The 24,302-nt window shown below is 40.6% G+C and overlaps 3 protein-coding genes across 25 annotated transcripts in view; 1 reads left to right on the top strand and 2 right to left on the bottom strand.

The window, feature by feature from the left end:
• Positions 1-5,761, top strand: part of LOC122568011 (dual specificity protein phosphatase 10-like) — a 58,584-nt gene extending 52,823 nt beyond the window's left edge. For all 6 annotated transcript variants that reach the window (XM_043727270.1, XM_043727269.1, XM_043727273.1 and 3 more), the window contains one exon: positions 1,928-5,761. In XM_043727270.1, the coding sequence (XP_043583205.1) occupies positions 1,928-2,241 (314 nt within the window). In that variant the 3' untranslated portion in view covers positions 2,242-5,761. The remainder of the gene's footprint in view (positions 1-1,927) is intronic.
• A 106-nt stretch (positions 5,762-5,867) lies between these two features.
• LOC122568020 (PRKC apoptosis WT1 regulator protein-like) lies at positions 5,868-13,449 on the bottom strand. Of its 9 annotated transcripts, none has more exons than XM_043727300.1 (10): positions 9,976-10,192; positions 9,803-9,860; positions 9,513-9,661; positions 9,310-9,439; positions 9,040-9,166; positions 8,433-8,540; positions 8,272-8,312; positions 8,129-8,173; positions 7,593-7,749; positions 5,868-7,503 (listed from the first exon to the last, which is right to left on the bottom strand). In XM_043727300.1, the coding sequence occupies exons 3-10, from the start codon at positions 9,646-9,648 to the stop codon at positions 7,318-7,320; spliced, it is 930 nt and encodes a 309-aa protein (XP_043583235.1). In that variant the 5' UTR covers positions 9,649-9,661; positions 9,803-9,860; positions 9,976-10,192; the 3' UTR covers positions 5,868-7,317. The 9 variants fall into 9 exon arrangements, with proteins under 9 accessions (XP_043583235.1, XP_043583232.1, XP_043583231.1 ...); XM_043727297.1 differs by having other exon boundaries at positions 9,762-9,860; positions 9,976-10,191; XM_043727296.1 differs by having other exon boundaries at positions 9,753-9,860; positions 9,976-10,190.
• The window catches only part of LOC122568008 (solute carrier family 12 member 4), a 99,446-nt gene continuing 85,727 nt past the window's right edge, over positions 10,584-24,302 (bottom strand). For 6 of the 10 annotated variants that reach the window (XM_043727257.1, XM_043727262.1, XM_043727264.1 and 3 more), the window contains 12 exons: positions 23,794-23,891; positions 20,244-20,504; positions 19,986-20,171; positions 19,540-19,775; positions 19,272-19,459; positions 19,031-19,192; positions 17,487-18,925; positions 17,193-17,300; positions 16,989-17,042; positions 15,986-16,317; positions 15,780-15,919; positions 10,584-15,680 (listed from right to left, as the gene is read on the bottom strand). In XM_043727257.1, coding sequence (XP_043583192.1) covers positions 15,589-15,680; positions 15,780-15,919; positions 15,986-16,317; positions 16,989-17,042; positions 17,193-17,300; positions 17,487-18,925; positions 19,031-19,192; positions 19,272-19,459; positions 19,540-19,775; positions 19,986-20,171; positions 20,244-20,504; positions 23,794-23,891 — 3,296 coding nt within the window. In that variant the 3' untranslated portion in view covers positions 10,584-15,588. The remainder of the gene's footprint in view (positions 15,681-15,779; positions 15,920-15,985; positions 16,318-16,988; positions 17,043-17,192; positions 17,301-17,486; positions 18,926-19,030; positions 19,193-19,271; positions 19,460-19,539; positions 19,776-19,985; positions 20,172-20,243; positions 20,505-23,793; positions 23,892-24,302) is intronic. The other 4 variants (XM_043727258.1, XM_043727260.1, XM_043727259.1 and 1 more) reach the window with 4 other exon arrangements.

The raw sequence follows: 24,302 nt of genomic DNA, 5'->3' as shown, positions 1-24,302 counted from the left end.
GCGCAGAAAACACGCACAATTTAGCCGTTCGCAGAACGCGATACCTCCGCCGTTAATTATAGCCGGGTCGTTTTAGGGGAGAAAGCAAATAGAGCGAAGGCAACAAGAACGCCGGATTTCCCGGAACCTGGTATCATTCTCGACATCGCGGCAGGTGTCGTGGCTTTTCGTCAGTATGTACACACGCGCCTTCTGTTACCAAAATACGGTTCCCTCTCCGTTTTCCAACTAATTTTCACCCCCTCCTTTTTTACCTAAACTCCCTTCAACGACTTTAGCCCTTTTGTTTTTTCTTCGAGATCTGTACGTCTCCGAGATCTTCCACTTTTCGGTCTCCTCCCTCCTTTCTCCTTTCTTCCGGACTCTCGTTTTTCTCCCTTTATCTATAACTCTCCCTTCTCGCAATCCCCCACTCTGCCACACCGATTTTCTGCCGCTTTCTCCGTCTCTGTTCGACCATTCGTCAGCCGTGACTCATAGCAGATGCCAGCCGCGAGTCTACGGTCTACACGCTGCAGGCGCACACGAGCACACATCCGTAACGTTTAGGGGCCGATGCACCCCCGTGTCTCCACTAACGCTTGCCTAAACTACTTCTGTTACGCGACCCTCCATGCGTATCCAGATAAGATTAGTCGCGCTGCTTATCGCCGTTTAGAGGTCTGGATTAGCGATTAATCGCGGCCTTGGGGAACGTTTTTCGGGTGTTTCTCAAAACGACACCTACTTGCTGATATACCTTGTCGCTTGTCTCCGGTAATTTGTTCCAACGATAGGTGGAATTTTATTTTCCTGATCTACGAATTATTGGTTTAGCCACGAGAACGATCGTGACAATTCTACATAGAATATGTCTTATGCGTTTCACGAACACTCTATTCGGATAGAATATCGGTACTAACAGCTAGCCCCATTCGTGTCACGAACCCGTTAGCTCATAACGATGATATTTGGAACGCAATAATTCTCAACGTTCGTTTACTTCATATTCTACTTGCTTACTATTTGGCTGGAATCGATCTGATTACATTTCGCGTAGCCTTTTAACTCTGATCGAGTTTCTGTGTGTAAAGTATCTGTCCGGTAAATGGAAATCTGCTAAGAATTCTTTGAAAAGGAGAAAGATTAAATGCCACGAGACCGTTCTTCCGTATAGATGTCGCGAAATCCTCGTGCTTGCGCACGTGCACTTGTGGCAACTCTCATGCTCTCTCTTCTTCCCTCCAACCGATGGCAGCAACATCGACTAGTACGTCACGTAAGATACGGGCGCGCGTCGCCATGACTCATTGGCGATACGATAGCGTTGCCCGCATTACGTAACCAAATCGCCTGTTTGGGTTACACGGCTGGTTTTGTTCGGATGTTTTACAACGAGGCGATCCCCGAGTCGTTCGACGCGGCCTCCGATGGACCATTGCTCTCCGCTCGTAAACCGCCTTCTAGAAATTCCGAATGACGTAGACTGGCGCGCGTCGATGACCCTCGGATTCTGGGCCCGTTTCTCTTTCTCGAAACAAGTAGGATCAGAGTAGAATCGCCCTATTGTCGTTGAGCGTCGCCACTCCATCTTTCGTTGAATCGTTTCACTAGTTGTGCAAGTTTGTTGATTTAGCAAAAGTAGAGAGGAAGACTAACTAGCAGAGAATTTTAACAGCTTTCCAACATCTAAATGTTGTTCATTACGTACGAAAGGAAATAAAATTACTGACACATGGTGTGTTTCACGATTTACGAAGGCACGTGAAAAGTAACGCGAGAGCATTTTCGTCCAGACGGCGCCGTACGTTTGAAACGCGCTGCAACAACGTAGCAGCCAATTCGAATTACATTTTAATACTTCCTTATCCGATCTAATTATTACGAACGACCTTGCAACCCTGGAAAAATACTTGAGAGTAACCGTACCTTTATTTCTCCCTTACAGAGGAAGCCCGGAAGGCCGGAAGCAGCGTGTTAGTGCACTGTCAAGCGGGAGTGTCGCGCAGTGCTACGATCGCCATCGCGTACATAATGCGGCACAAGGGTTTGTCTATGGTGGAGGCGTACAAGCTTGTGAAGAACGCGCGACCTATCATTAGCCCTAATCTGAACTTTATGGGACAATTGTTGGAGCTCGAACAGGGTTTAAGGGCGTCCGGTGGAGTGGCTGCAGCCCCGGAAGAACCGAAGAGTTGTCACCAGTGTCGTTGGTCTCACCAACAGAACAGCGAAGAAGTTACTTCCGGTTGCAGCGTCTGAACCGAGCGAAATCATCAGGCGAGCATCACCCGAGATTCTCTGGTGTAACGATCGGGTCCCAGCGGAGAAAGAAAAAAAGAGCCCACGCGCGGATTGCGAGGCTGTCTTGACGTTTCGCACCCAAGGACGCGGTCGAAAGACACACTCTACACATATCGTACACGTATATCCGTTAAACGAACCGGAGTCATCGTTCTTCCTGTTTCACACACACGTGCGAAGAACTCGGATAGCATACCTTGCTACACGTGCCTTGGCGATCGGCCCTAGAAACGGGAAAGGCTGATTTACAGAGAGACACTTTATGTCTATTATCGAGTAACTTATTTGCTGGAAAATGAAGTGGTTCTAAAACAGAGAGAGAGAGAGAGAAAGAAAGAGAGAGAGAGAGAGAGAACGCGTTGTTGACTTTCGAATGGCGAAGGAAGATACGAAACAAAAGTAAAAAGATTGGCGGCGTCGTGTACGCGTCGCCCCCCATTCTGAAACCGGAGGACCAACTTTGTGTACGTCTAATGAACGAGTTTCTTACCGTATACGTTTGTCAACGACGCGAGCTCGTCCGCGTTGTGAGTTATTTATGCGTGAAAGAAGAGAAAAGTATAGAGGGACGTTTGGACGCGGCGCTAGTTACGGAAGCTTTGTGCAATCGTCGCGTCGTGAGAAAAGAGACGTTGTACTTACGCGACAGTGTTCCGTAGTTTTTATTGGTACAAAATATATACGTGGTAAGAAGCGCGTTCGTCGGAGGAAATCGTCGCGAATATTTTTTTGTTTCTTGCGTAGTCGATTGCAGTAGCGAGAGTATGTACATTTGATTTTAACACGATGATACACGATATTCCACTTTTCTTGGAAAAATCTACGCGTTTGTAATTTATGAAACCGATTTTATCTTTTTGTTTCTTTTTCTTTTTTTTTTTTAAATGTGAAGTATTCTCGTTTAATTTAATTGGCCGCGATCCTTCTCTTTTCGGGTGTGTTGCGTTCAATTCTATCGAAGAAGCATCGAGCTATTGCGTCCGGGCTATCTTGCGGAATTATCTCTTTGCCATGGAGAGACAGACGCGCGTGCGTAAACGAACAGTTCAAAAGGTGGGATGAATGTACGTCAATTGAGATCAATAATAACTATGTTTGCGTTTTTGCCTTTTGCCTATTTGTATCTCTGTATTCGTAATATTACTTTATTCGATAGCGAAGTGGTTTATATTTGATAAAATAATATATCGTTAACCGAAATTAGCTTAACCACGAGCTCCGTAGCATTTAAGGATCTGGTTGAGATCCAACCATCGTGATCTAGTCGTTTGTTGGGATATAACTGATGATAATTATGATAATGATGATGTTGATGATATGTAAGGTGCGATAGAGAGAGCGAGAGAGAGAGGGAGAAAGTTCAAATATCCCCCGCCAACTAATTAAGATAATATAAGAACGACGTCGACAACTCGAGGGACAAACATGCGATTTTAAAAGCGTAATTAAGATGCCACACACGGATTTTTAGTTCGGATCCGACGAGTTTCGACTTTCCAGTTGAAGTTTTACGTAGTAACCAAAATTATTAGCATTTCTCGATTTTGTACATAACAAGTAATTGTTAACGCACGACGATGTGCGGGTCGAAGATACTTTAGACCGTTCTGTTCGCCGAACAAACATCGAATTCAAATAATATGTATCGCTCGAAAATTCCTCCGTTTTGCTCTTTCGTCCAGATTCGTCGAATTACTTGTTGCGCGACACGAACATTTCCAACGAATCGCTAATCTAAATAACGACAGAAGTTAAAAATGTATTAAACGGATGTCGTTGGCGGTGAAGCACGACGGTTCAAGCAATCGTATTTCATTTTAATCGGACAGGATCGTTGTATTCGAAGATTGTTCGATATCGATGTGCGTGCAGTCCCAGGCGAATTGTGCCGCACGAAGCGAAATTTCTCGACTAAGAACTTGGTCTGTGTTAGCGGTAAAAGTATTATGAGAAAGGAAAAGCGTATTTCCTCGCGTGGCACGCGTCGTTCGAAACGCGTGTATATCTTAACTTCTAATCGCTTCTGTCTTAAATCGCAACGGGCGATCCTCATTTCCTTCTCAAGAATCGGCGAGAGTAAATATCGATCATTCGGCGTAATCACCGGGAAACTAAAACAATCGTGCGCGCAGTTCGCTTTAATCCTCGAAATACCTCGAGCAACGGCCTACATAGGACGTTGATTAAACGTAAAGAAATAAAATATACGAAACGTGTACAAAATAACTGTACGACACGACAATCGCCGCTGTTAAATCAAACCGAGCAGCTGTTCAAAAAAAAGTCGCTTAACCGATATGCCTTTCTACGTTAGAGAGACTCAAACTGTTGACAATAAAAGCTCGACAAGAGAAAAAGAGACCTGCTGTGCGTGAAAAGTAAACTATATAGGTTCGCGTCATACATATATGTTCACGTTATATCGATATATTATATATGTATATGTGTGTGTGTATGTATAGCATAACGAGGCAGAGCAAGTTCCTTTAAATTCTCTCGAGGAAACGGTACATATCAAAGAAATGTCGCCTTGTATTCTTTCCTTCTTCTTTTCCTTTTTTTCCGTTTCTTGTAGATCGCGAAGAACGATGTCACATTCGAAGGGAACAATTTCTGTTCGCATCTCCTATAATAGTTGGGCGCCGTTAGGCTTCATGTAGAACTTGTAAAAAGCATTAGCGAATAATATTGTAAATATTCACCGAGCAAAGACACACGAGTGATCACGAAGGGAGAGAGAGAGAGAGAGAGACCGATCAACGTCATGTAATAAATAAAAAGAGAGTTCTATTCGGTAGAAAGAGAGAAGCAGAAAGCTACGGCCGTAGTACCTGTTGCGTCATGAGAATGTACGATACATATGTAATGTTTACTAGGTTGTGGAAGAACTTTGACAATAAAATGTATGTCGATTTACGATAAATAGCTTTGTTGCTAAATAGTAGTTGTCGTGTGGTGATAAAAATAATGCTCGATGCAATTTTGTACTGGAACTGGTAAAAGCAGAGTCGTAAGGTTGCTAGACGGCCTTGTCACATTACACCACTCTATCGCAATTAAAATAGCTTGGAAGATAAAACTACTAGTAGTAACTAATGTCAGGCGGTCGAACAAGTTCCTAACACCATCTTGCCGCTCATAATTTGGACCCTTGCTTATCCAGTTCTACTTTGCACGAGAACCAAGTCCTTAACAATTACGATTTATCGTAGATCGATTTACCCTTTTATTGCTCGTGTCCTTCTGCATCAGTATAAACGTATTAAGGTTCGCGTACACACATTTCTTGGGATGGTTTAGTAGATGCTGCACCGAGTTGACAATTTTTTTGCGAAAACGTCGCCGTACGATCGGATACCTTTTTTGTTTTTCAATGTACAGTTATATAAATATAGCGTAAAGTAATTGTGGATACGCGAGGACAACTATTGTATCATATCAAAATTTAGTTATTTTATGAATAAAAGTATAAACCGCACGCTTTATCGAGATATTCTTTTACTACATTAACAATGGAATAACAAAAGAATGGAAGAGCAGCAGGATTCTATCTATAGTGGACAGATGTGATATAAAAGATACAGTTATTAAGAAAATGTTTATTTAGACAGAAAATATCGAATTTCGAATATAATAAAGTTTCCAAATTCTCGCGATGGAATCGGTTAAATCTTCTTAGACCGAGTATTCTTCTCTACATGCATTTTCAAGAAGGAATTGAAATAATATTCCAATCGACTACAGAAATAAATTGAAAAATGTGCACGATAAACTTAATAAGCAAACACGTTCTCTTCGTGTTGTTTTTTTCCTTGTTATTCGGTCGGCGTCTTGACAGAGAAAAATATGATTGTGCACACGATGAAGTGCGTAAATACAAATTCGATCTTATTACTTTCTCTCGATTCTGTTCGCTCACATGCACAATGTACTCGCATTCTCAGTCTCCTGCTTTCTAAATATTATATAGTTACGTTTCGCTGTAGGTATGTAAATATTAGGTTGTAACGGTATAGCTAATAATAATAGCAATAGCAATAGCAATTTTAGGGGTCATACTGAACTTGTTTGCTGCTTCTTCGTTTTTTCATACCCCTGTTCGTTATGTTTCGTTCTATCGGTGGCTGGAAATGCGAAAAACCTATCGTTTCTCCGAATTAAATGCATAGGTAATCGATAAGGAATTGTCAGCTTTGTGCTGTTTTATTTACACGTTCTGCACAGATCGCGCCTAATTTTATAGAGGTTTGTATTACGCCCTTGTACTACCGTTACGCCAATATAATTGCGCGACGAAGCAAACATTTTTCATAGGTAAAAAGTCTTACATGGAGTAATTACGTTACCAATAGATCCATTCGAGTATAAAACAGACAACGTATAATTCAAGTTATAATAAATACTACGCAAAAACGATACTCTAAGAGTCTTAGGTATTTTCAGACATAAACTTTCCAATATTTACTTTGCACATTCTCTGCTTTAAAATCAATGACATAACAAATCGGAGCACCTTTTATTCCGTTGGGTTGTTACATCGCGAAAAAACATATTTGCTCGATCTTATCGTTCAAGATTAGATATCGATTCTATGCGAACGCGCAAAATAATAGCTTGTCTCTTGCCGCTACGAAAGAAAAATTCCCGTAAATGAAGCACTACCAGTGAAGCGGATAAATGTAATTACTTGTTCGTACTCGACGATCTATTGCTTGTTGCAAGAATGATTATAGTTTATACTGCGATTTTATGTTTATACTGCGTAACTTACCCTGATTCTTTAATAGCGTAAATCAGTAACAGATAATCGTTTCTCTTTTTAAAATCGCTTCGCAATCTTCTCAGCTATTATTAACAAGTAAATTCACAATTACTTACAAGCTATCGGCATATATGTATATGTATATGTGTATATATTACATATATACATATACACATATACATATATATATAGCCTTTCTTAATTGGTGATCCGCAAGTTCTTGAGAATCGGCTATAGAATTGATAGATCGGACTGTTTCGCGAATAGGAGAGTTAATTACTCGCCAGGGCTGCCATAGCACGAATTAACGCGGCATTCTCCTCACGAAGCCGTTCCCTTTCTATGGTCATTTCGTGCTGCTGTTGAAGCAGCCGAGCTTCAAGGGCCATTATCTTGTGATCCCGATCCTCCAGGAGGGACAGCAACCTTCTATTTTCTTCTTGCGCTCGTTCTATCAACTGAAAGTTTTAAACAGAATATTGTACGAGTTTGTGAGTTGTTTCGTTTTATTTGTTAGATGAAATATTCCAATAAAAAAAAAAAATACTTCGTGTGGATTATCTCCTGTTGGCGTAGACAGTCTTGGTTGATTGACGGTGTTTACGGAAGCTTGTGGCTCGTGATTTCCATGATCTGATTGATTGACACTGTCAGACTGATTCAAGGAATCAAATTCCTCGTCATCTGCTTCCAAATCGGAGTGGCTAAAATTAAATGCGTAATTTTGATATATTAGTGAACGTACATGGTTATACACGGTATCGGACTGTCTATGATATTATATTAGGCACGACCCTTAATATCGTAATGTTTGATGACAATTATATATCTCGTTTACCCTATATTTGTACTGTTTTAGAGTTAATTAGTTGACGCTTTAGTGTAACATGAAATACGATTAGTATGAGATCAATGAGACATTACGCGATTCTTATTATTTCTAGATCGTTGTAAAAAAGGTGTACAAAGGACTTACGGTACTCGTTACAATACGCAGGCTCGTTTTTAAAAGAATCTACTAGCTCTACCGTACTTCGTACAGGTCGTGCCTAATTGTACATAGTCACGTACAGTAGCACTTACCAACTGTGCCTATTTATACATGACCTGTAGGAAGTACGGTAATGCCTAAAAAGCAGTTGCAGTTTATTACAAATGACTACTAAATTTCACTAAAGCACTATATATAGTTTACTACCGTAATAAGATATCTCAGTGTTTTATACCTTTTGTTTCGCCTTTGAGTAAACATTTTTGCTGTCCGTTCCTGAAACATGCGTAGTTTGACATACATAGGTAGTCCTGTTTACATACGATCGACTTTTGACCGTGTTCGAAATAAGTAACGAAATATCTTTTTTAAGAAGTGAAAATCACACGCACTTACTTCTATGAGTTCATGATCTAGGAACTCATTGTGGTGTGTGTTGTGTTTAGTTTCAAGACAAGTGCCACTAAGATCTTCTTCATCTTCTCCTGTACTACCTCCTGTACTCTGTAGAATTAAGTGGCTAACGAAATTACATTGCGGAGTATGAACGGGTTTGCACACAAAACTTTTACCAATATCCGTTAACGCTCGCGGCCAAACGCGATTAACGCTAGAAGAACGCGGTAAGCAGTTTCTAAGTGCAATACTACTTTGTCATACATTCCGTGTGTGTCTAATATGATCTTCTAGAAAAATACATTCGCGCAAGACATTTCCCACAGAAATCGAGAACACCAAATATACGTTTGGAAAATAAATTCTTTTGCAAACGAACTAAAATATTCATCTCAGGTATCGATTCAAAATAATTGATCAAAGGATCCTTTGTAACGAATATAAGTAAAACAGCTCTAAATTTGTCATGCAAGATACAGAAATGACTAAAAGATTTTTATCAAATGAGTATAGGTGCAAGAGAAATCCTTATTTTAAAATCCGGGATATTGCCGCGAGAAGTCATTAAGATTTTGGGTCCTTAACGTGACTGGAAACAGTGACAAACCTCCGTTGACGGCAAATGTACTACTCCGGTACTTCTCCTCTTCTCTCGAAGCTTCCGTCGATCGCGTTGCTGCTTTCCCTTGTTTATGTGCGTTGGCCTGTGCAAACAGGATACGACACTAAAGACACTAGAACCAGATCCAGAAATTGTTAACAAACCGCGCAAACTCTATGCTGGATCTACTTAGTCATATTCAGAAGACACTTGTACTTAGCGAAAACTTCTTCCCACGAATACCTTATTTAAACGACGACGCTTTTATTTACTTACCGGCCAGTTACTCGTTTGTCCTGCTTCCTCATTATTGGTTTATTCTGTTGATTCTCATGTTCAGGTGGAAGCACACTGTTCGAACTCGTGTCGCACACACCTTGAGATTCTTCTACATTCTGTGCACCCTCTACGAACAAAGGCAATTGAATATAAAGCATCGTAGAGCACAAAGTAACAAAACAATGAACATATATCGTTACTTTGAAAGTTTATGGAAGATGAGTCTCCTGCCCTGGGTGGAACGACTCGTGCCCTTGCAGTTCTGATCCTAGACCTCCTGGATGTTAACTCGAAGTCATTGTCAAAATCCTCCTGGCTGACGGAGCTGGATGCCATGCCGGTTATATCGCTGGAAAATAAAGTAACAGAATTGAACTTGACTTGATGATGATAAGCGATTATAAAAAACTGCGCAAAAAGAATTAAAAAAGGGCTCTTACAAAAAATACCTGGACATTTGAACAAAAGAGTAGGTGATGATGTGCGATACCTATGTTGGACCAGCACGATATTTGGAGGCCAAAAAGCGAGTGCTTGATTAAGTTTGTCTAAGGGAAAGTCACAAGGCATGAACCGCTATTAACTACGAGCAAGTGCGTGCGCAATAAGATGATAACACAACTTCAATAGGAAACAAAGAGCAATTCTTAAGGTATTAGTCACCTGTCGAGGTGAGTAGTCTTCACCTAGTTCCACTGCCAATGTCGTGACTCACTACCAACCTATGTGCTATTGACAGCTGTCAACCATTGAAACATCTATAAACACGTATGGCCTGTACGATTACATAGTTCAAAGATAGATAGGCATATCGATCGTTTATACACCTTTGCTAAAGCACAATCTCCAATGCGTAAATTCAATGTCACTAGGGCAATGATCGCTACAACGTGAAATGTCACTAGATAGGTAAAGAACTTGGAAAATCACTAAATGCGATATAGTGACAGAAGCGTACAAAGTTACTAGTTAAGAAAGATAAGAAAAGAAAAATAAATATGTTGTAAAACTTTACTCAACTATACATAAAAAAGCTCACCGTTTAAGAATATTTCGAGGATTTAAAACAAGAAACACGTTGCACTATATTTTAATGTATCGAAAGCTTTAGTTTGTAGTTGGTATTTAAAAATTAAGAGATTTACATCTTTCAGAAACCAAGAACAGATAATAATAGACATATTTTATCTCATAGAGAATTTAAGTTTTCAAAAATAAAGAAAGGAATGATTCGGAAAATGATTTATGCAAGAAAGATAGTAAACACTGAATAGGTGTATGTCGTTTATTTATTGAATCGATCTGATCGCAGATATAGTTTCTTCATTCATTATATTTCATCTTCCATAAGTTAATTACAAGTACTCATCGTCGTCTATAATCTAAAAGGGTATAGGGGGTAAAGTTATAGGTATTTTTTTTCACAGTATTGACTCTATTACATATGCTAATCAGATGGCTAAAGTGTTCGTATCTACAAATATATCTTATATTTCTTTCCTATATACATATATACATATATACACATATGTATAGAATCTGTATATGTGCATATCTATATATACATATATTCATTTTATAATGCACCATCTCGCACTCTCTTTCCCTCTTCCATATTTTCTCTTTCCTTTGTCATTTGCTCTTCAACGGCTAACGTGTAACTTCCGCTTCGTGTACCGGAAGCACGCAGTTCCTCTCTTACGCTTGTATACATTTTTTTTCTCTTTTCCTTAATGTTTGTTTTTTTCGCTTCTTGTAACTCGAACTCTAAATTTGTGTATGTATGTGTATACGCATGTGTGTGTATGTTGTGTATGTTGTGTATGTGAGGAGAAAAAACTAAGTGATGTCGCCACGAGCGAGAGTAGATTTTGGTTTCTTTTATTTTTTTAAGAGGGCTAGATTCGGTGTATTTTTTTTCTTTTTTCCTCTTTTTTTAAACGAGATATTAAGATTTAAAAGTATATACGTATGTATATAGTATCTGACGCTTGATTTGACACATATGATTGAGGTCTCGAGCAAGTTTCTCTGCTGCTTAGCTCGCATCTCACAGCCTAGAGGTGATTTAAACCAGACGCGGGGCCCGTTCACAACGAACCGCATCGCTACAACGACACACGATAAATCTCCGACAAATGCCAAGCTCGCAGGTTTATATATATATCCATATACTTCTTTTCCATATATATAATATATATATTCTTCCTTCCTTAATATTTTCTTTCTCTTCTTATGCTTACGTAACGTGTACATATGTATGTCCGTGTCCATATGGTCAATTGTGCATTTTCCAGTAAATACAACATAGTAAAATATTAAAGCGACAGCAGAATACACTGCAATACTGTTTGATCTATGAAAAAGATGTTTCTCTTCTCTCTTGTTTTCTTTCTATTTCTATTTGAACCATGTCTCTTAGATCCATACCAATCACTTTTTCACTTTTCGCTTTCTCTTTTTCCTTAAGTCTACCCCTATTTATGTACAACACGTTTACCGTTTATCTCCCTTTTTCTTTCTTATAATTCTCCTTCTCTTTCACTTTTATTATCTTTCTTTGACTTCCATTCTCTACTCTCGCGATAAACTTTTCTCATAGTCAACACGTCTCGTATAAACTATGCAGTGCCGATGCCTATCAGATAGGCAAGTACACATAAAATATATGGTAATCGACAAGTGAGTAACGTATTAAAATTAGAAAGTACATGTCGCAACATCGTGGACGATACATAGAGACAGAGGGAGCGTTTCACGAACCTTCGCCGTCTTTTCTCGTCCATCGGCTATGGACTATCCACTTTTTCTTTCTTTTCTTCATTGCAATTGGAAACAGTCCTATTGGTTCTTGGAACTGCTTCTTCTTTTCTGTCTCGCTTGATTTAACGTATGTTGACGATGAGGTAGATAAAGAAACGTATTTCATTTTTATACGTGACGCTCTCGTACAATTAACGTATCTAATTCGGTTCTCTAAATCTTTTACACATTAGATATAGGCCTGGTAATTTCGTTTGTTCCATTTTTTTTTTTTTAATCTTTATGTTTCTTTCGACGAATTTATATTTGAGTCTGTACACAAAATGTTTCGAAAACTAGTTCAGGCTTAAGAATGGACAATAAAAAAAATCTCGGTCATTTCGGTCCCATTCTAACAATAAATTCATTCGCTGGTGAATACGATTTTATGGATTATCAGATCGATGCAGTAGGCTGCAACATTCAACCAGTGAGATTACGTATGTCGTTCACATTAATGAAATAAAAACTCGTAGGACGCTATCATATTCCTCATTATTCGATTACATGAATACGAAAATCGTCAATTCATTCTTTAAAATACTTGTACAGCGTCAAACGTAACGAACGAAGAAAAGAACCGTATAACTTCCATGCATTGTGTCCTAGCCGACTGTAAGTGATTATGAAGGTTCGTCAAGTGCTCGACTCTCTTGTTTCGATAAACATCATCCGGAACCGCGATTCGTCTGCGGCTTTCAATTAAGTAGACATAGTGTGTATTGACGAGCATAGTAAAAGTTGCACACTCTAACATGATTACTTCACTCTTTTTTAAAAGATTTTTGTTCGTCAACTTTTTCTTTCTTTTATTTTGTAGATAAACTATACGTCATGTACATATAAGTATATTTATATTCATGTGTATATATATATATATATGTATATATATACATATACATAGATAGTGCCTATCTAAAAATGAGATACGGCAGAATTTCGCGCCGCGTATGAAATGTGACATGCACACGACACTTAAATGCGATAGATTACAACGCTACACGCTATCCTTTGATGAAAGTCGGTTAAAGATGCTCGCGAAAAATGTGACTCATTTATTTTTGGCATTCACCGTTCGTTCATTCTGTGACTCTATGCAGGCGATACCGTGAACGCGTTCTTCTTTTTAAGGTTATCACCGTGATGGTTACACGCGTAAGACGCGTACGCACGAATGCACTCCCTTTACTTACTTACATAGACGTACTAGAGCCGTGAATCGAACCGGTAGGCCTTGGACAGTGTAAACGTGAACCTAGACGAAGATTTCAACGCGCAAGAGGTCGAGAAGTACAATGGAAAGAACGAATTTCAGTCCTGTAGGTAGGAGATGCGTGAATACTCGCCGTGTTTCCTCCGTTTGTCGTTCGCGGCGCTAGTTGGAAGTAAACGCTACGGTTTGAACTTTTATGGGGACGCAATGTCGAATCGCCGAACAGTTTTCAGATTTAGTATAGTGAAATATATACATATATATACATATATATATATACATCCATATATATGTATATATATGTACTATATATAAAACGATGAATGAAAAGAGAGATTTTCTTCTTCACATTGATACTCTGTGCGTACTTGTGCTAGCAATTTATTGCTAACGTTTTAGGTTTACCGATGCATTTAATAGATCCGTTTTATCATTTAAAGTTTGGATTCTAGTGCTATCGATCAATCACTGATGTTACATCGATCATCTATGATAGATTAGTATGTTTTAAGACTTTCGCGGTATATATATATATATATTTTTTTTTTTTGTAGTACATTAAGAAACTTCAACTCTATGGATAGTTCTACTATTGCTAATTCCTCGTGTTAATATCGATACGAAGAATGCGAATTAGTAACTCGAAAAAGATTTCGCGATATATATATATATTATATATAGATATATATAATGTATATATATATAAGTATATATATACTTTCCTTAGGACATTCAGCGTTAGAATTTTTTAATCGTAAGTAGATCTATGTTTCATAGCGATGTGGTAATACGGATTCGTAATTTTAAGTAAACTGTGAACTCGTATTGCTATTAGAATCCTGACGTCGTATCGATGTTAAGTGATATAAATTAGTAATTTCAAGAATACCTTAGCAATATACTTTGTTTCTAACACACCGAAAGTCCGAACTTCTTTTTCTGCATCGATCTCGTTACCATTGATCCTTGTACACAATCTTAAATAACAGTTTGGAGAATATTCTTTTTTTTCTCTGGCAGTGACGTACTTTTCTTTATACGTCAAAAGATTTCTACTACTTTGGCAATAGTGTGGTTAATTTCAATAATATTTATTTCATGAATTAAGATATGGACTTGCCACATTCCCTGTGTCACAGATACATTTTCAGTTCTGCGTCCGCATAAAATCGTTCAACGCTGGCAACGTTCGTCCTAACTTTCGCCACGTAGGCGCAAAATGCGCGCGGATATTCGCGCAAACGCAGGCGCCACTGCTCGTCAGCGTACTTCACCGCGCTATCCTAGGCTACCCTAAATTCATCTATAAGCAGTAGAATTATACATACCTATTATACTCTCTATAACGACAATGCGTGTAGAAAAATGAGCCTCTCGCGTCTTTGGTTAAACGCGAAGCATTTAGAAAGTATTCTGGCAGTGGTTTTCGTAGATGCTTCGATCTTAGCCTCGGACCAAAAATTTTGATTTCAGTTTCAAATGGGAATATAATCGTCGGAGTCGTATCGTAGTGAATTATACTTTTGTTTCTTTATTCTCGAGACGTATCGGTCTCTTCTTTGATTCGACCTTCCGTATTTCCCTTTCGATTTCCTTGGTTTCCGTCGATTAAAGATCGAAACGTTGTCTTAGCGACGTAAAAATACGCTCCGCTTTGTTTTTCTATCTTTCCTCTCTGAAACACTGTTTTGAGAATCCGATTGTATAATGACAAGGTCGAAGTATGCTCTATGTGCAGCCCTCTGTGCTAACTGTCTGTTGTGTGGTCGCACGTGTAACACGTGTGACACGGATAAAAACCACTTTTTGTATTTTAAAGTCTCTAGCCTCATCGAGAAAAGGAACGAGTGTAAAATAAGATAGATCCTACGTTTCCTAGTTTACGCGTGAAATTCATTCGAAGGAAATTATCTTATCCTTTGGCATGTCACTTTTGGCCTTCTCGTCGAGGGTCAGTTTCTTTTCTTTTCTTTACCGTATAATGACTAACGTTCTCGAAGCGGGTACGTTGGTGTCCGGTTTAGTATCCGCGGAAACAGCGTCGTTGATCTGTATCCAGTACTTTTCATCCGATTAGCCGGGTTATTACTGTGTGTGTGTGTGTGTGTACGAATGTGTGTTCACAACGCGCAACGCAAGTAACTGCTCAGACAATGGCACAAGAGCAACGTGTTCCGTAGGGTGAAGTCGTTTAGGTCTTTCAGAAGTAAACTAGATTTCCGCTGTCGCGAGGCGATTACTTCGATTGCAGCCGGTCTAGTTCACGAGTAGATGGTGATCACCTCTCGTCCGCCACCACGCACCATCAGCACCCTCTCCAGGCCTTCGGTAAGAACCTCTAGGAATTCCATGTCTATGGTGCGTTCATTAAGGAAATTAAAAGAAAAAAAGGAAGAGCAGGAACAGAGGCAAGAAGCATCTGTTATTCCAGTGTCAAATATAGAAAGGATACAGTTTGATTCACGTTCCACTGAGGTGTCCCTTGGTGGTCCAGGAAGATTCAGGATGACTAACTGAGCGTTTTTGCTCTTCTTTACGATCACCTCGTTCAGTTTGATGGAAGTGTGCATACGTCTTACGTTGCCCTCGTCCCTGAAGTTATCATCAACCATTTTTTCAACAGAGAATCTCTATCAATTAGATTTAACGAATACTTACGGTGTAATTGCAGGTTTCTTAGACTCCGGGCTATCAGTTTTCTTCTCCTCGTTTTCTTTCGCTTCTTTCTCCGTATTTTCCGTGTTATCCTTGTTCTCCTGTTTCGGCGATCCACCAATTAATTTCGCTTCCTCTTCGTTAACCTCCTTGGCTTCATCTCCGGCTTCGTTAACTTCTCCTGGCTCTCCCTCTTTACTCGCCTCCGTCTCTTCCACCAGTTTCTCCTGCGCCTCGTCCACCGCGTTTGGATTTTGGCTTCCAGGCTCCTGGAATCTCACCTTGGTGGCAATCTTCACGTCAACATTGTGGTGATGGTCCACGATCGCCTGTACCTGTATCACGTTAGTCAAGTATCAACGAATCTGCGACCAACTACTATGTCCCGAGTAGCAGGAGACAGTCAAAGTGTGTCGGAAAAGACGACTAACTCTAGCATCAAAGCACTCTATAATGATCTGACTAAATGAACGATTGCTAAATGGAAGCATTCTGGGCTATGAACGTGCCAATCAAAAGCTGAAACATTTGGAGGTTCTCAGGAGGCCCGGAGACGGTTGTAAAACGTAGTCATGAGAAGCAAGAAAGCAAACTGGTGGAGGGATCCATTGCAGCAGTATTCCAAATCAAAACGTTGCGAGTCAGAGAAAAAGAGATAGACAGGCAGATATAATATTATAATTCGATCGATTAACCGGCGAGGAATCGTGTATATTCTGGAGCGCCGATTCCTACGTCACCTCCAAGAGTTCATTTTCTCGATATGGAAGTGAGTTAATTCGAGTCGAACGTTATATTATCGCTTTTGTATGTATGGCGTATGTACATGTGTAAGTTGGTCAATGCGAATGAAATCGATCAAAAGTGAAATGTGATTTTCTTTTTTGTTACGAGAGTTGGAAAGAACGAGGATTCGTGGATGACACTCGTGTGTGTCTTGGTCATAGTAGACACAAATATAAAGGGGATAAACAGACGAAGGAACTCCGGGAATTTTCTGACAAACCAGAGGTAAATTTTCTTCAGCGGGTACCTCGTTGAAGTCCACCAATGTCTGCACCTTATCCGTGACGAGCACGCAACAAACAGACACATACCGATCAGTAATCGTAATATATATATACACATATAGGCAGATCTTATACTACATATACACATTGCTTTTTTTTTGCTTATGGTTGTTCATCGGTTTCGCGATCTCGTCACTTACCACTCCTAGGGACTCCTTCTTGTTCAGCCGCAACTCCCGCAGCATCTGGTTCCTCTGCTCCATCATCAAGGTTCGCTCATACGTGTACGCGGATATGTCGGAATCCATCTATGAGTATTAAATTCATTAAATGAATAATAAAAACAATTAGTCGCGCACAATGAATTAGAATCGCCATATTCGTTTCCGCATTTGGTTCTTTCGAACGACGGACTTAGACAACTTTGTTCCATCGAACTTTCTATCGACGATTAATCAAAAGAGTATTAAGAAGAAGTAAGATACACGACTCACCATTTCAACGATCTCCACCTCAGCTTCGATCCTCAAGTCGTATAGGAACTTCTTCAAGTCTTTCTTCATCTGGATAGAATTATCCTCCATTTGTGCTACGGTGAAAATCCTCATTTTGCAATTCTTCCATGTGCGATGTTGCTTCAGCAGGAATGGTAACAACATCAAAAGACCACCATCGTGAACGATCCACCAGACATCGATATTTCCCACCACTTTCTCCGTCGAGTCAGGGAAGAAGTTAATTCCTTTAGGCACCAAAAGAGCCATCCTGGCTGCCGCGACTGCCCTGACGGTCTGCAAGAATCCCCTCCAATTCCTTTCCTCCTGCGACTGCTTCCAGCGATAGGGCCAGCCAAGAATCACGGTATTAGGCTTCATTCCACCCAATCCAGTCGTTTGGATCAAAGAACTAAGTCCATCGACGACGTCCCTGACAACCAATACGTCTACGAATCCTTTCACCTTCTCCTCTCCCATCGTTTTGCGCAGATTCACCTTTGCAGCCAAAATCCTGCCAGTGTTTTGAATGTAATCTCCGCCAATGCAGCTGACGCAGATCGTGAGACCTTTACCAGCCTTCAGCTGACTGGCAAACGCGAATAACTTGCGATACTTGGGCACCAGATCGTCCGTCAGTTTGGCCAAGATGAGAATCTGTGGCCGCCAGTTCTTCGTGTGAGGTGGTCCTTCTTCTAATCTTAAAAGAGAATAACGAGCGGCGGATAGAGCCAGACCACGGATCCCGTCACCCCATTCCTTTTCAGCGCCACAGTATTCGATGTATTTGTAAATGCACCCAGCCATTCCCATGGCCAATAGAGCATAATACCAGCTGGTCATGAACATGATGGCGATACAGAGGGACAGACCGAGGAATGAAAGACTCCAGTGGTAGTATTTAAATCTTGGTCTCCAGTTCGGTGTTCTGAGAAGAGTCTGTAGGGCGCAGGCCAGATTCACGAAGCCGTAACACATTAGGAAGAACATGGATAGCAAGGGAGCCAAGTAGTCGACATTGCCAAGGAGAATGCCACACTGACAGATGATGACCGTCAATAGCAGAGCTCTCGTAGGTTCGCCGCGACTCGAGCTGGTGGCGAAGGGAGTCAAGAAAGGAATGATACTGTCCTTGGCGATGGCTTGAAGCAATCGCGGAGCACCTGTTAAAGATTGGAGACCAGCACCGAGGGTGGATAAGAAGGAGCCGATCAAGATTACCCACTGATTGGGCCAGGCCATGTTCGCTACCACCAGTTTGCCACCGATACTTTGACCAAACTTGTCTCGAAGTAGAAGATTATCCACTGTACCGGCGAAGAGCAAGACACTGGACAGGTACACTGTCGAGGTTGTCAAAATGGCGCAAATAGTGCCGATGGGAATAGATTTCTGAGCGTCTGCGAGGTCACCCGATCTGTTGGAGCCAGCCATGATTCCTGTGAACAACATATAACAGTGACTAAACGCTTGAGTCACGTTGGTTTTCAATCTTCGATGTTGCGAGATTCCTAGAAACAATAGAAAACTTTGTTACAACTTGCCTGTGACCGAAGGGAAGAAAATACCGATGAGAATGGTAAAGGTAGTGGTGAGATCGACCTGGATCTGGTTGTACGAAGACGTAGCCATTTGGTCCATGTCCTTGGGATCTTTTCCATAGGCGATTAGTTGGCCTTCGTCTTGGAAACTGTTCCATATGTTCTCTAAACGTCATAAAACCAATATGCTTAATATAATCCACCATTTTCAAGTCACTGGAAGATCATGTTCGAAGGTGCCTACCTAAGAATACACCACTGGCCAGTCCGCGAATCCCATTCACGATAGTCACATTATTTTCCACATAGTAAGGATCACACTTGGTAGTGCTGTTTCCACAGTAAATTTGATGAAGAACTCCGCTGACGTTTTTATTGCAGTCGGTCAGTACATTGATATCCTTTAACAACCTCTTGCCAAGAATACACATCCTGGAAAACAGACAAGAATGTTGGTGAAGTTGTTTGAAAGAGAATTTGGTGCAACGAGGATTAATTGTATGTCTATGTACTTGAGGGACTCGTTGCCGTAGATGTTGTAGAATAAGCCGACATAGACGGCCACGATGGAGAGGATAACGCAGGCTAGGGCGACTGTGGCGAACTTGTTGACGAACTTGACGCCGATGAACACGATGGTGCCCATTACCATAAGTAGACACGTCCCGTATACTCGAAAGTTGTTATACATGATGCTTGGGTCTTTAGTGAAGTCACCGAATATACTGAGCGACGGCGCCATGTAAGTCTACGACAGACGAAGAGTTTACTTTCAGTTGGTAGAGAGATTTTTGATTAAAGAGTGTGAGAAAGCGATAACGTGGAACGGAATCCTATTTTGTCGTCGCTAGAGGAAAGCTATTAATCGTTTGCATTTCGAGAAGTTCCCAACACGATCAATTAACACTCTTTCGTGGTGAGAATTTCTGAATCCCAAAGGGAAGGATTATAAATTTACCAAGACAATTTCAACAGCGCCGATAATGTACATGGCAGCAGCCAAGGTGGTACCCGTGTAGAAGAGCATTCCCACAGCACCACCAAATTCTGGCCCTAAACTTCTGGATATCATGAAGTAGGAGCCTCCGGCTGGTACCACACCATTGGTTGCGATGGCACTCATACTGATGGCCGTCAGCATTGTCTACGTGGACAGAGAAATATAAACGTCGTATATAATTAAACGAAGCTTCGTCGCCGTTCTATCGATACCCACCACACAGCAACAACATAGTACGATGAAAAAACCTTGAATGGCGCCAGCCGTCCCAACGACCCAAGTCAAACGAATGAAGAGAATAACACCGAAGATATTTTGGATGCAGGGCAGAAAGACACCGATCAAGGTACCCATTCGTGCTCCACTTTGAACAGGCGAAGGTTTGGCATCCGGATCGGTTGCAGCTGGAATCGTGTTGCTGTAATCCGACAGGCGGGTGAGCAGCGTAGAGATTCGAGGGCGGACTTCCATCTCTTCCTGAAAGGAAGAAAATCGGTTTATAGCATCTTGTTCCTTATCGACGTCAAATTTAGAAAAATGATATAAAAGTGGTCAGATTTTCAGAAAGTGCGTTATAATATCTAGGGGAGAGTGCACAATTTGAACAGCTTAAGTTCAAGCATATTAAAAGCCCTGATGATGGTCAGGCTAGCGTGAAACATTTGGTTAATTGGATCGCTTTGAAACTGTTTCCACCTGATACACAGGCAGCCCAATTTCTTGGAAACATAAGCTGGCCGTAACAGGCTATGAGATTCAGACAGAACATTATCTCTAATATTTCCAACACGAAGGTGAGCCCATTTTAATTTATACTCTACAATATCTTACGTAATAAATTCATTTACGATCCCTGCCATATAAAATATAAAGCGTTAATTAAAGCGTAGCTTCTACTTCAAAAATAAATAACGATTCAGCTTAGATCTATGATTCTAATTTAGAGTTAAAAAGATATTAAGGAACGAGAAGAAAGCTGGCTGATATATTTGAGTCGGTCTGATCAGGCACGTACTTTTCTACTACTTTGTTTCATGAAGGTTCATACTTTACAATGGTAATTTGAAGAATCGAACAGTTTGCTTTCAGGCAATTGGTTGAGCGCGTACTATCTATTCTACTTATGACGTTAAGTTTCATTATAAGCGTTATATAATTCTATAAATTGATAAATTGTAATACATTGGCTTTTGCGTTTCTAAATATGTCCGTAACTAGAAAAGGAAGCTTTTAGCTTTATGAAGTCGTACAGTTTTAAAACTTTCGAAGTTATTAAAGTTTCGAAAGAGTGAAAGTCTCCAACATTCGTTATCACGTCGTCTGGTTTGTCTTCATTAGCAAGAAAACAGGTCGAGGAGCGGTTAAAAGAAGATGCTGGATTATAAATATTCAGTGCGACAGAGGAAAGGCGATACTGGGAGGAAATTTCATCGCGTCCAGACGGAAAAATATCGATAAATATACCGAACGGTCGTTTTAATTGGACAGGCGATGATACTGTTTGTGGATTAATCACTCAACGTGTTTAATTAATTGATCAATGAGACTTAATTCATTGGCAAAAAGAAAAATCCGCTAGGTCAACCGTCGGAAAATATTTCCTATAAAATGCAATTTACTCAGTATTACACGAATTTTTATTTCGTAGGAATCTTGTCGTTAAACGCTTTGTAATCACAGAGGAACTTTCATTGAAATTCCTCGGGAATTCTCCTGAATTTTCAGCAAAGAATAATTAGTTCCCGAGGAACAAAAAGCTCTTGCTAAAGCGAGTATAAACAATGAAAAATTGACGTGTTACTTCAACGAACAACTTCAAAGTAAGCATCCGCTCGGAAGAAACTTCTCGGACGAAAATTGTTTCTTTCGGGAAAGTTTTGCAAAATGTTGCTTCTAATTTCCACGCGGTTCTCCTGATCCGTTTGGTGAATTTCAACGAGCTGCTTTACGGCGAAAAGTCGCTTTCGGCATCGACACGGTGTTACCAGTCTAACCAGAGAAGCTCATCGAGCGGGAACGCGATAAGGCGCTGTAGGATTCGATTTATGTTTGCGTCAAAGTCTAGCGAGTTTCGACTAAGTTTCTCACCTGTTTCTAATCCAATTAGCATCCTATCTAAGCGATACCATTAATTAATTGTTAGCCCGCAAGGAATCGATAATCGGCAAGATGGGGGACAAATCTAAATATCGATGGAAGACTAATAGCACACATTTGTAGGAAACAAAACGGAGGATCTCTCTCTGAATTAACGACGTATCGACCTTTTGAATTTATGGATGAGATCTTTTACGGCACAATGTTGAACGATATAAAATTTCAAGTCAACAGAATTAACGAGAGATTTCTTCATTTCCAATTATAAATAATCAAAGATTCGCCCTCTCAAAGCGTTTTATTGTCATCTTTTTACAAATTCAAAAGGGTCGAAGAAAACCATTAAATCCCAATAATATTAGTCGCAATCGCTGAAGCATTCGAAATGCCAAAAGAATGCGCTCGACGAGCCTTTCGTTTAAACGGCAACGCGGTTGGATCGCTTTCAAGCGCAATCCTTGAACCGACCAAGAATCCAGGTGCAATGTTACGTAACGAGCGCATTCTGACAGGCGGAGATGCAGCAAGAAAACGGAAGGGAGAAAAGGTAGATCCGGAATGACGCAGCGGAGGATGGAAACGCGTGGCACTCGTCGTCTATAGTCGGTTAATTAACGTGTTCCCTTTGGCCGTATCGTAGTCTTCTCATAGACTGAAACTCACGCGCGGTTTGGCTTCGACCTCGATTCCTGAATATCCAATTATCCGTTTCTCTTCTTGCTGCAATAGTTCTCTTTCTCTTTCTCTCACTCTATGGGTCGAAATTATCTGCGACCAGACCAGCCTTATCGTTGCTGATTTCCTCTGTATCTCTCTCTCGTTGCTGCTTCTCGTCTTCCCTTCGCTCCCTTCTTCTACCCCTGCTTTATCCAAGAAGCGAAACGAAAAAGCGACGAGGAGTCTGCTTGAAATACGTAGTATCGAGGACTTCAGCGTGTTACAGTCGATTCGATATATCGATGCTGAAAATCAACGATCTTTTCCGCTTTCTTATGGGAAAATTCACCATCGTCTTTTTGCCTGGTAAAAGGCAAGAAAATAATTCGACAGAAGCGAGAATTTAGCAAGGAAACTAAAGTGAGCGTGACACCGCTCGCGGGAATAGAAATTACGGTAAGAAAAAGAAGCTCGAGACACTCAGGAGGGAAAGGGGCTCGTCAGAGGGGGAACGAACAAAAGAAAAAGAAAAACCGCCGACGAAGGACAATGTTTCGAAGAATAAAACAAGATGCGCCACCGCGGAGGAATCCATTCGTGGGTTGCTTGGTCGTTGAACGACAATTAAGCGAATTGCACACTCCAGTGAATCCAACCCTCCCGCTCTCTCTCTCTCTTTCCCTCCTTCCTTTGCGTTTTAACGAAGGACTCTTCTTTCGAGAGAAGATAGTCGGAACCTTCGTCGTCCCAGTTTTCTTATCTGTTCAACTACCATCGCTATTGTTCGCGTAACCAATTTCAATTACAAATTCAACTCTCGATACTTCGCGTTTTGCCATTTCCGCTATCATTTCGGACTTAAAACTATGCAAGCATTTCTTAGATCGTGCCTTGTAAAGCAATTTCAATTGAATTTCAAGCATCGGTTTATATGGTCGCGATTTTAATGTAGAAGCTTAACGTCGTCGATGGTAGAAATGCTACTGCATCGAAGTGCAATGTATTTGCTTACGCTATAGAGGAAGAGATTCGTCTCGTATTCCGTCTTCTTCTCGGAATTACCGCCGCCCACCATGGAGTCGCCATCTCCGCCGGTGCCGCCGCCATCACCTGAAAACAGAAAAACATTCTGTAATTCTCCCATGGTTTATCACGGCGAAGTGTGAAAGAAATGTCTGGTAGTCGATCAACGTTGCTTGATATCAGAATATAAGACACATTTAAATATTAAAAATATAGTAATAGATTTCCACCTAGTTTATTTGACGATTTGTATCGAAGAAGAAAAGGCAGACGATTTAAAAAAGATTTCCCCGGAAGAATGAAGACTGGAATATAAACGACGTTGCAGCGCAACGATAAGATGATAAACCTACCGTGTCTTTAGAAATAGCTTAAGTGATCGACGACCGTGTATAACCGAGGAAAATCTAACAAAGCGTATTTTTCGGAATTAGCGTGCCTTTTCTACCTTTCCTCGAACTCACCACGCTTTATTTATTATTGTTAGTCGGACACGCG

This window comes from Bombus pyrosoma, linkage group LG5 (assembly GCF_014825855.1).
Source record: "Bombus pyrosoma isolate SC7728 linkage group LG5, ASM1482585v1, whole genome shotgun sequence".
Lineage (NCBI taxonomy): Eukaryota > Metazoa > Arthropoda > Insecta > Hymenoptera > Apidae > Bombus > Bombus pyrosoma.
The sequence above is the reverse complement of the archived record's forward strand: the minus strand, read 5'-3'. Positions and strand labels throughout refer to the sequence as shown.